Here is a 12,369-nt window from a genome sequence, read left to right as displayed (position 1 = left end):
GGCAGGGAGGAACTTGCAAACAGGGTATGTCACATTCCATTGGAAAATGCAGATATAATCGCAACGAAATGGTAAATTGTATAAATCATAGTAGATATGCACAAAGGACTAGTACATCGCATAGAATACATTACATATGGACAGCTACTTTTAGCAAGTTTCTTAATGTTCAGAATGCAAGTAGTTTTTTGTGCACAGACGATACTCTGCTTGGATAAAAAAGTTGAATACTAATACAACATTATTTTTAAAATAGTTAAAAGATTTAGTGTATAAAAAAAATGATGGTTTGCATTGTGTCTTTTTAGCATGCCAGATAGGAACATATGGGTACGGATGTAATAGTACATGTGGCATGTGTTTGAATGGCAATAACAGCTGTTCAACGATTGACGGAGAGTGCAAACACGGTTGTAAAGCTGGATGGCGGGGAGGAACTTGCATAAAGGGTATACCATATTCCGTTTTGAAAATGTATATATTATCTCGAAACAAAATGAACGTTGTCATTATTTTAGCTCTCTTGTTGTCGAGCTTTTATTTAAAAAATTTGACGCCGAAGTGAAATCATCGTGAGAAATGTTCTGTACTTTAGTAATAAGAGGATGCAAATTGTTGATATTGCATTTGTAAATTAGGTTTGAAACAAAGGAGTAAGATATCTTCAGTATATTTCAGTAAATATTAATTTATATTTAAGCTCAAATTTTTCGCAAAATTTTCCTGATGATCTGCTACTATGTCCATTGGCCGTGATTAATTCTCAATGGATTCGTCTTTGATTCGATACCATTAATGTATTATATTTGTTAGAATGCTAATGATAATGCTAATTAAGGAAAATATTAGTTAATTTTCTTGACGCAGAAATTAATTAATAAAAAACAAAGGGAATTATTTTATACCGTAACGAGTGAGGTTGTTTTATATGAATTGCGCATAATGAGAACATTAACTATTTTCCTTGCATTTGTTTGTGAAATTATTAAAATAATGATGCGGAAGACATCAAAATGCGATAGTCGAACTTCAAGCAACGAAAGCACAATCTAAAATGAAAGTTTCTTTTAACGTTTCTCGTTTACATTGGATAATATTATATGCAAATATTTACCACCTGTTTCTAAGAGCACTGATTTCGATGTTTAAAAAATCGCTTTGATGCAGAAGTGCACTGAATATACTGCAGTTTCATTATAAGTTCCTTTTATTACGTATTTCCCTAGCAGTACTAGATCTAAGTTTCAGTAGTTGCTGGACTTGCATATAAATTTATTTTGGAAGAACAGCTTCGTTTGTAATGTCCACGTGACCAAAAAGCACGTAGTCGCAAGGAAAGAAGAAGCGCACACCTGTTCTGAAACCCTTTTTGCTGTCCTATTTTCTAAGAACGAGAAAGGGGAATATGTGTTTTCACGTAAAAAGAAATGTTGGTATCTGTTTAAAAGGTGTCAGTATTCACTTGCTGAACGACAGTGCATGAACCTTTGTGAAGCTGGATGGTGGGGAAGAACGTGTAAACTTAAGTAGTCAGAATTATAAGACAAAATAATATAATGCGCAACAAGCTGGACTTTGCCATTCGTTTGTTATTTTATTCTGAGAATATGTATCTGTCTTCGCACATTCAAGCTAGAATTAATCGTAATTTTAAATAACAGTAGGTCCACTCTATGCAACATTATAGTCTAGGTGTCTAAGTTATTTATGTCAGTTATTTTATGATGTTGATTTCAGTAAACCTGAACTTATCTCTACCATGTAGGTAATTCTAACTAATTTAAGACGTAGTACGTTGAGAGTTAAGCGACAACTAAAGGTTTGCTTATCAATTAACTGCCGCAAAATCATCACCTGCGCACTACTTCTCTACACCAAATTATATTCTAGCAGAATGTTTTGTTTTGTTTCGTGCTAAAAAGTTCTGAAATAAATATATGTGATTAAAGACGATTGCAATATTGTGACCTTTCTCTTTTGTATGTGTTATAAATATTTAGCCGACAATATAAAGTATTTTGCATGCGTCGTGCTAGTCCCGCTTTCCCGTGATTTAGTTAAGGGATCGAAGAACCCTTACCAAATATACAACAATACAACAGCGTGTATCAGATCATTGCAAGCGATTATGCTCTATCTGTTATACCCTCAAATCTTATCAACAAAATTACAACTTGAGGGATTCTCTATAGGTAATGCAGTTAAATATTTGGAATATTCATGAAGTATATAAGGCCAGCAATATTATTGTAATCGAAAATATAAGAGCATGGTTCAAGGCAATAACATTTTGAATAGAACCAGAGGAAATATCATTGTGACTCTAGTATCATCATATTATTTACGAACCATATTTGTTTCTTGTGAAACCAAATTGGATACATTTATTATCTGGTGTAAACACATTAAGGTATTATGCATTGAATAGAGGGTTTGATCCCAGACTAAAAATTCATGAAAAACATATTTTGCGGTAATATATGAAAAAGAAAGCATCAGACGAGATTCATTTCATAGTGCTTTCCTGTCGTTCATTTTCGGAGTGTTATGCACAATGTATTTACATTTGTTTGTTAGTATTATTATTTTGTTTTCATTATGTGTTATTCTTAATTGTATTTGGACGTAACCATGTCAAAAATCAGGTTTTGTTGTACCTGATCGGACTCATTGATTGTGGTTTTGTAGTTACTTGGTACCTACGGTCACAAATTATGCAACAGCAAAAGAAAAGAAAAAGGTTTGTAAAAGTTAACAAAATTTTTAGTTATCAAAGATATAAATATAAATGCAAAAGGAACGTACAGCATTATGATGAGCCTCGAAACTATACCTTATAAAGGTCTATACAATTCTTAAATGAATGAAAAGTTCCTTATAAATTTCAAAACCGGAAATGTTATGGTCATCCATCATCCCTGACGTTGTTAATATGGCGTTGTCCAAATTTTATTCAGATAATGTATATAATAATAGTACAGTGCAACCAATGATCACTTTCTATATCCACTGAACAGTGCAAACAATATTTTTACCTCCTACGTACAGCATAAAACACGTCTGCATACATTACCAAAGGAATGCAAGATATGTGAATGACTTCAAAATCGGAATGAATATGATTGGTCAGTTCTCTCTTTATTTACATCATCTATTGCAACTGTATTTTGAAAATGACCTCATGTGAGAGGCGACCCCAATCATTTTGTGTCGATTTAGCTTATTCATATGACCTAGTCCAATCAATAGGAAGTTACATAATTATTATAGAAACGCTAAAACCCAATATGTCACTGTGAATTTAGGCCATATGCGCCATCAAGCGTTATTATTAAGATTGTTATTAATAAGCGTCAGCACATAAGTATCATTTGTTTATAGATCCTATGTAACTATTACACTATTAAGATCATGTTACGTATAAAAAAGTAACTAAATATGTTATGTACGATTAATTTCCATGAATAAATATGTTTACAATTTAACAAAATCATTTATCAGGAGTTACAAAAAATATAGATATACATAACATAGTAAACATGTTTATCTCAATCTGAGTCGAGAACGTTTGAAATTCCGGTTCTACTGTTTACTACATTTTATAACATAATTGTAGAAATGGAATTCTATTTATTCCTAAGATTTCAGCTCGTAACATTTGGAACCTTCCAAAAGGAAACTTCGCCTCAGGAATTATGTAAAAGGCTAATTGTAAAATGAGGTCAAGAAGAGGACTATATAATTTTGTTTTTCTAGAAATTAATTGTTCTTGTTGTAAGATGTTATTAGAATTGGATGTATTATTTTTGTACACAGTGTTCCATTTGGGATGGAATTTCTTTCATTCAAATTATTTAATTCATGTTATTGTTCTCGGGATATAAAAAGTACTTAACAGTAGCATTCCTGACATACGACTATGTGCCTTATAAAAAATTTCAAATAAGGATATATTCTTGGATTGTATTGTTGTGATACGACATCACTTGTTGGCACATCAACACAACATGGGTCACAACATGCATAGCAACAGCGTTGGATTTATTTTGGATTTCCACTAAAGAACATTAATAATTAGGACAAGTATTTGTAATTCCAAGATTATTTGGAATTTAATGTGCAATACTGTTAGTTTATTTTTTTACATTTTCACTTTGTATTCTAGGGAAATTAATTATTTGTTGAAGATTACAAAGCTTGTTGTTGCTCGCTTTTTTATATTACTATTTTAAAGACCACAGAGTCATAATCGTAGAATGAAAAAAGGACCCAATACGATGCGATAGATGTTATAACGCTCTTTGTCGATCATTTTCTTAGTATGCGAAAAAGGAACATATGGCTATGGATGCAGTGAAACCTGTGGTAAGTGTATGCACGGCGATAACAGTTGTTCAACCATAAACGGAACGTGCATATATGGCTGTCTGGATGGATGGAAAGAGGAGACTTGTACACTAGGTATGAGATGTCAGATTGAAACGCTCTTAACACTTTAAGGTTAACAATTATGTAATATGTAATTGATTTCCAAATCATCAGTTACATTTTTCCATGACGATTACTAGCATCAGATAGTCTTTCGTATCTCTGATATATGTCATAGCGATGTAGCTTATATATTTTGTACAATATATATCATGGCGATGAAGTATATGTGTCATAGAGATCTAGGTTATATATATCTAGACACTGTTGGTTACATTTTCAATGGCGATGTAGGTGATGTATGCTACAATAATTCCACAGGATTAGTAATACTGAATGTGTTTCGTAGGTCTGATATATGTCATAGCGATGTAATTTACATATGTTGAACACTATATATATACACTATATATATATATATATACATATATCGAAGCGATGAAGATTATTTTTCAATGAGATCTAGGCCCCATATATCTTGACAATGTCGGTTATATTTTCAATGGCGATGTAGGTGATATATGTTACGATAATTCAACAGGGCATTATTGGAGCGGTAATACAAAAAGAAATGTTCCCAGATAACAATATATATATATATATATATATATATATATATATATATATATATATATATATATATATATATATATATATATATATATATATATATAAGATATTTATCACAAGAAAGATAGTGTTTTGAAGTTTGTTAAATGCTGACACAAATTGTAATTGCTGTCTTCTGAAATTTTCATTTTATTCAGAAATTAGTAAGCGACGCACTCCGTCAGACAGTGACCTCATAATCGGTGTTGTTGTTCCTGTTGTCATCGTGATCCTAGTTTTAATTATCGTCCTTGTCGTTCTGAGAGTGAGGAGAAGACGAAGGTAATGTGTCAATATGAAGAAATACATCTTGCACATGTGTTACGACATTATGTTCTTAACTAGGCAACATAAAAATACATTTCGGTAATATTTTAAAGATAATTTTATTCCAAATAATAAATTGTTATGTTAATCGGAACTACAGTATTTTGAATTAAATCTCAAACAATCAATACAGTCATATCATGCATCCAAAATAACAGAGTGTTCCGAATGTAATCCAGAGCTTACTTATATCAATATAAAGTTTAAATGATTGGTTGCAGTTTTGATCTGATGTATGGTCTTTAATTTAAGAAAATCCTCTAGTCATTTGTCAGACCAATGAAACTTACTTAATAAAATCAGCAATAATGGAAACATATAGAAAACCTATCTGATAATATTATGACATAGATAAAAGAAATTAGCTAGATCCCTTTTTTTCAAAGGGCACTAGGAATTCAGAGACAAGATTACAATTAACTTTTACAGGTTTAATTTCACTATGTCCTATAATATGTTATAAAGATAACACAAGCATATGAAAACTGAGTTTTATTTCATATAAGTGTCAAATTTTCATTTGAATCGATCAAAGAAATTCCGAATGGTTTCCCAATGATCTGTCCAGGTTTTGTTCTTGATGATGACGTCATTGATAGATGTGTCACAATGATATGGACCAGATGATATCATGTCCATCATACGCTGGAATGTTGACGAAAATTGTTTCGTATCATACGGCATCACTTTATATTGATAAGTCCATCTGGATTTTGACTGTTCCCGTGAGTGGAGATTTTAAAAACATCCTTTGAAAAGGTAACGTTTGTGACATATTTTGCATTTGTCAGTGCAGTTCCTGATTTTAAGCATTGGAAATAAATCCGTTCCGGTGACACTGTTCACCTTTAAAGTGAGCATACACACAGGAAATATCTCGATTCGACCCAAGAATGCAGGGCGAACTTCCTGTTACTTTTGTTTGGTTCAATGCAATCATTCTCCAGCAAATACTGAATTGATTTTGTCCAAATATTTATACTTAAGAGGTAGAGTGTATATTAGTTCATGTTACTTCACAAACCTTTGACAACATGTATTTGATATCAAAGACACAGTAAAAGAAAATTTGAATCTTCGAGTAAAAGAAGTTTCTTCTAACAACTTCATTGGTCCACGCGCATTATGTTAAGCAACTAGTTCAAAAGGAGTAAAACGTAAATATTCTTGAAATGATTTCGAAACAGGTAAGAGCAGCAAATGAACACCTTCATCACAATCTTTTTCTGTTTCAAAGGAATATGACCGAATTATATTCATAAGAATTTTGATAAAATCTTTATAAAGTCGTTTGACCTTTAGTGTGATAGGAAGGGTAATAAACTGATGGATGCCTAATTGATGTATACATTTAAATACGACCTATGAATATACTTGGAATGGTCGAACCGTGTAAAACACTGTATCAAAGTTATCCTACGATTTTAGTACTAATATTGCTGAAAGGATCTGCATCTGGGATTTAGGAGGTATGCACATTATATTTTAAACAAGTATTGGTAGACTGACAAGGTTTTAGGATGAGGACCTACACAATCTTCTATTTTTCTGCCATATGGTTCGTCATATGCAAGAAGAGATTACAGATGAGACTTAGGTATCTTCCGATTTGGTGTTACTACCATTTGACAATGTAACAAGTTTTACAGTATTTAGAAGCCTTATTCTTAATTTTCTGCCATTACAAATGGTTTCTAGGTGTTGTGATTAATCACGTTAACTTCTAAATGAACATCGAAGAGCGCTTCATATGATAAACTAGGAATTTCCTTTCAATACCACTTTAAAACAAGAATTTTATACCTCACTGATTACACGTTACAATCGAATACCTCTTGCGGTCGCCATTTTCTAATTTTGACATGGGTTTCACAATATAATTACATCCGGTACTTTTTTGCTCCAATTTCACTAAAAGCCCATAGAAACCAATTGGAATTCTCAGGATATTGATCCTGTTCGACAACGAGTGATTGTGTTTTGTCGTCCTGATTAGAATTATGCTAATGAGTAGTAAAAAAGAGGATCACCGTGATCAATCCGTTTGATTGATCCAAACGAGGAGCAAAAGGGACTCATCAAATGACTGGCCAATAAATGTAACAGCTGAAGAACTAGTTTCCTGATTTACATTATTCTCAGGATTTCTTTTTGCCATAGCTCTGTTATCTGCATAAGCATCATTTAGTTCTTTTTATAAATGATCAGCCTTATGATCCAAACTTTCTTTGGCAGTTACAGTTAGATTAACGACAATCTTATATCCAGCTAGGTCATTGCCTTGTAATAAATGAATTCAATCGATAGGTAAAGAACTCACTGTTTCCGCTGTCGCGGTTCCTGGGACTGAATCTGATGCCAAACTAACATGCCTAAGAAGAATCTTAACAAATCCGCACCCTAATATCTAAAAATGAACACTTTCGTTAGAAGACTTGTTAGAGAGTAGAAATATGCATGACGATATAAGACTCTGAGAAGCTCCAGTGTTCCTTAATATTTTGATAGTGATAGAGTTGATAGAATCATGCATACGTGATACGATACATTTCGACATGACTGGTTTATAATTCGCTATCATAAAATCACACTGGGGATTGTTTGATCCCCACAAATGTATTACTTTCTATGCATGTCCATGATCTTGACCTACTTGAAATAACATCATAAGGAATGACCCTGACTTTATTATGTTGTTTGTTTGTCGACTTGTATCAATCATCAATAGCTTGTCCTTTCTTCTTACAATAAATTCACATATGAAGAAATTATGATTCTGATGAGACCTATCGGCAGTTTGTTTCCTAAATGTTGTGCGAGATTGAGATTGTGGAGGCAGAAGATAATTTTCTACCGAATACTTGCTGACAGGAATATTTATTGACAAACGAATGTTTGGTGAGGCAAGGGATAGTAGGCTGCTGTTTGAGCAGCAATCTTCAAATTTTCTACATTTTCCTCATCAAGAAAGGTTTCGACAATAACAAAGGACGCCATTTTTTAAATATTCAACTAATGTAACCGTCCAGAGGTTATCGTAATTTTGTCCAACCTTCTTGGCAGAAGATGATCTATGACACAATTTATATGTTTCCCTTGGAAGTTCGAGATAGGTTTGTCCAATTTTTCTTCTACAATTCACGAACCACTGTCAGTATGCCTTAAGTACCAATTCAGATCCCTTTAAGATACTCCCTGAGACATACCATAACCAACATTTTGTTGTGCCGACAATGACATGAAGGTTCACGAGCTATGCCAATAAACACTTCTAAGGCATTATATATCATCTTTTGAATTCATAATATAATATTTGTTTTAGTCGTTTAAGGGTGACAGTTACGTTTTAAATACTTTAATTCAAAGGATAATTAATATAGCTATAGTACACATATACCTGTAAAGAAGAATCTGATTGTTAAAACGATCGTTCGCTAAGGTGAAAGCAAGAAGTAAGCATTTCCCGAATGACACGAGCGTGACTGGAATCCCGGAAAACAAAGCGTGTGATTCAAAGTGCAAGTACTATATTTGGAACATACACGCATGGGTTATTACTTGATAGCTTAAATAACATTTGAAGGTCAGAACAGGACTCGTCTATGCTGACGAAAAGAAAACGAAATAATACGATTCAAATTATTCTTTGAATTATTGTGAATCAGATATTGTTTATTTGAGACGTAAATGGACACTTGTAGCGAGACAATGCTCTTAAAATAAGTAACAGAAAAGAGTGAAAAGAAACAAACTTCATAGCAAATAATTTATTTTACTAGAATACGAAGTAAAAATAAAACAATTATTTACGTTTTTTCCCAAAATAAATCCCCAAAAAATCATATAATTATAGACACAAGTTGTTTACAGAATACAAAAGTGAATAATTAATTTCAAGTGGAAAATAATTTTCTAGGACCAGGTTAATTCCAAAATAAAATGCTAAATTACCATATCATATAACGAAATAAAAGCATATAAAATAACGCACATTTAATATACATAACACACGTTGTAATGACCACACGCCATGTTTGTTTCATTCTTGTACATTTATCCTTTTTTTCTTATTACTCATTTAGAGTCAGATAGTAATTGACAATTATATTTTAATTGGATATAGTGGAGATGATAATCATTATTTTTAACATTTAATAACGTGGGATTATGTGATTATATTCCAGGACTAGAATATTTACAAATTTTATTGGATTATGTTATACTGTCAAGGACTTTAGTGATATTCTTCGTTCACGAGATCAAATTGAAATGGAAAACATTTGAATTAATAATTATGTTTAATTTAGTGGTGCTATCATGGTAGCATATAGGCTCTTTACTAGCTTTGTTCGGAATACCTTGGAAACGTTTTCAGATTGGCGAGAAATTTATAGCACAATTAAAACCATTTAGGATTACATATAAGGAATTCATACACTGTAAGTCATTGTTTGATTTTATATTTTATTTAGATAAATTTATATTTCGGAAAAAGTTTACCGCTTGTTTAGATTTTACCATAATCTTATTATTATTAAGTTGAAACCCCTAGACGTAACAGTACACTTCGTAAATAATAAAGTTCATTGCTGTCTTGGCCATTGCAGATGTTCAGTAATTTTCTCAAAATGATAAAATATTTATCTTTTACCCATAATCTTTGTACTAACCTAGTATGTATGTTACAATGAAAACTGAATTTGAGTATAAAGGGGTGGGTGGGGAAGGGAGTGCTCTCAGCTGCCAGTTCTAATATGTATGATCTAAATTGCATTTCTCTTTTTTCTGTTTATCTTTGTCTCTGCGTCTATATTGGTCTATCTTCTACCCTCCTATCTTTTTCCCCTCTCTGGGTTAGTTGTTGTCTCCTTATTCTCTTTGCATTTGGCTTTTTTTCTCGTTCTTCTTTATGTGTTCTCATTTGCATTTGCCTCTCTGGGCATTATGTTTCTGTTTTCTTTATTTCATTTCTCTTTCTTCGTTTTCCTTTTAAATTTGCATTTGCCTCTCTTCCTTTCAACCATTTCTTCCTGAAGTTTTCTTGACTTGAGCTCCGTCTGCTTTCTTCACTGCATTCTTTTAGTTTTCCATCAGAGCCAGGAAGAGACTCACTAAATAAATCCATTGCAATTTAATATATCAAATTCTTTTCAACGAAGTAGTGCGCCAAAACATCTTTTATTTTTTACTGAAGATGTTTTTACTTCCGAAAAAGAAAAATACTGTTTGACAATCTGAATCAACTCCTTCTTTTTCGAAGGTTCACATCATTGCTAGACTGGATGTGAGAATAAATTCACTTCATGTGTTGACATTGTGAAAGCCTGTTGGTTTCACTAAAGTGTTTATGAACGTGTACAATTAAAATGTTACCAGATACATTTGTTAACATTGTGAATGCGTATTAGTTTCACTAAAGTGTTTATAAAAATTAAAAATTAAATTGTTAACAGAAACAATAAAACACTGAAACAATGTAAATTTACATTTAACAAATATTTTGGATTCCTCTGAAATATTTTAAAAATGTACATATCCCTAATATTCCCCCCCCCACATATTTTGTCTCGACCCTGTGATTTTAAACTAAGTAATACAGTCAAACTTATAAATATAAATAAATTCAATTCTCTAAATTATAACATGAAAATGTAAGTGTAACTTACAGTATTGTGAACTAAATCCTAAATTGTCTTACAGCTGTTATCACAATTTCAAAATAATTGTGTTTTGAATGAATTACAGGTTTTGAATGTGTTGATTATCAATAACTGTGAATGTGCCGTTGAGCCAACAGTCTTGCTGTATCACGGCGATGTAATACAAAATGTCTCACAATAATTCCGAATGGTGTTTTGTCCTAACAGTCGCTTTCTCACTTTGTAATTCAAATAAATAATTTAAACAATCGACTACTCTCACCTAAATATAACATTATAAACGTCTGATGAGTGAAAATGAAATAGGAATATAAACAGCAACAGGAATGGAGAACGTCACTTTCACTTCCTATATACATCCCACGTCTCTATATCGCAATACTTATCTACCTGATATATGTGGCAATACATGCCCGCGTTGCATGTCACAATAAATTCCCACATGACTTACGTCATTAACGCATCATCTCAATGGAAAATTCCCATAAACTTTAAACAGTTTCTTTCTCTAGAACCTTTCAACTTCATATTCAAAAGATATCTAGAACTCAAATCCATGTAAACATCCTATTTATAGCTTACACATGATCTTACATATATCGTACAATTATGGACAAAAATTAAATATTCAATATGCTATTGATAGAGGATTGTAAAAATCCACCAATGTAGGAAAGATTAACATACAATGTAGATATTCATAACATACTGGAGTAGATATTTCTTGGTTTTTAAAACATTATATACGTGTATTGATTTGATTTTATAAGCGTCATATCTTTGGAGATGTTATTATTATCAATAAATCTGCTAACGTTGTCAAATATTTACTAAAACTGGATTTTTGGTTGACTCTTATAGTGACGTTAACAAAGAAGTTCCCTCTTTGCCGAATCGGGAGCAAAAATTGTTGCAGCAAGTAATTCAGGAAGGAGAAAGCAGTGATAGAAAACCACAAGAGATCGAAGATACGTCGCTCCCTAAAGGTAAATTTCTAATCGTTAGTTCTATAAATATTGATACCAAGCAGTTTGTGCTCTATCATTATCATTAAATAGTTTTAATGTTGACTTTTTTAAGATGATATACAAAATGGATTCTGTGAAATCGTTTATATTTGAATGTATGGATTTTCATGTTTTTTGGAACAATTGGTATTTTTTCGTTGAATAAATTCTTAAATTTCTAAACGAGTATGATCATTGTTAGAGAGGTGCTTAATTCTTGTCTTATCCAAAAGCGAAATTTGTTAACATTGTTTACTCATCAAGTCACATAAATAAAATGTACAGAAAGATAAATACTGAAAGACCGCAGGGATAAAAACTTTAAAGAACACGTAATA

At 32.0% G+C, this 12,369-nt stretch overlaps 1 protein-coding gene across 1 annotated transcript in view; it reads left to right on the top strand.

Moving 5' to 3' along the window:
* LOC149796563 (uncharacterized) overlaps positions 1-12,369 on the top strand; it is a 114,726-nt gene that overhangs the window by 84,434 nt on the left and 17,923 nt on the right. The window contains exons 8-11 of the mRNA XM_089961259.1: positions 309-449; positions 4,321-4,461; positions 5,196-5,319; positions 11,886-12,010. Of these exons, the coding sequence (XP_089817385.1) occupies positions 309-449; positions 4,321-4,461; positions 5,196-5,319; positions 11,886-12,010 (531 nt within the window). The remainder of the gene's footprint in view (positions 1-308; positions 450-4,320; positions 4,462-5,195; positions 5,320-11,885; positions 12,011-12,369) is intronic.

Source organism: Sinohyriopsis cumingii, chromosome 6, assembly GCF_028554795.1.
Source record: "Sinohyriopsis cumingii isolate HCF-2022 chromosome 6, ASM2855479v2, whole genome shotgun sequence".
NCBI lineage: Eukaryota > Metazoa > Mollusca > Bivalvia > Unionida > Unionidae > Sinohyriopsis > Sinohyriopsis cumingii.
The sequence above is the reverse complement of the archived record's forward strand: the minus strand, read 5'-3'. Positions and strand labels throughout refer to the sequence as shown.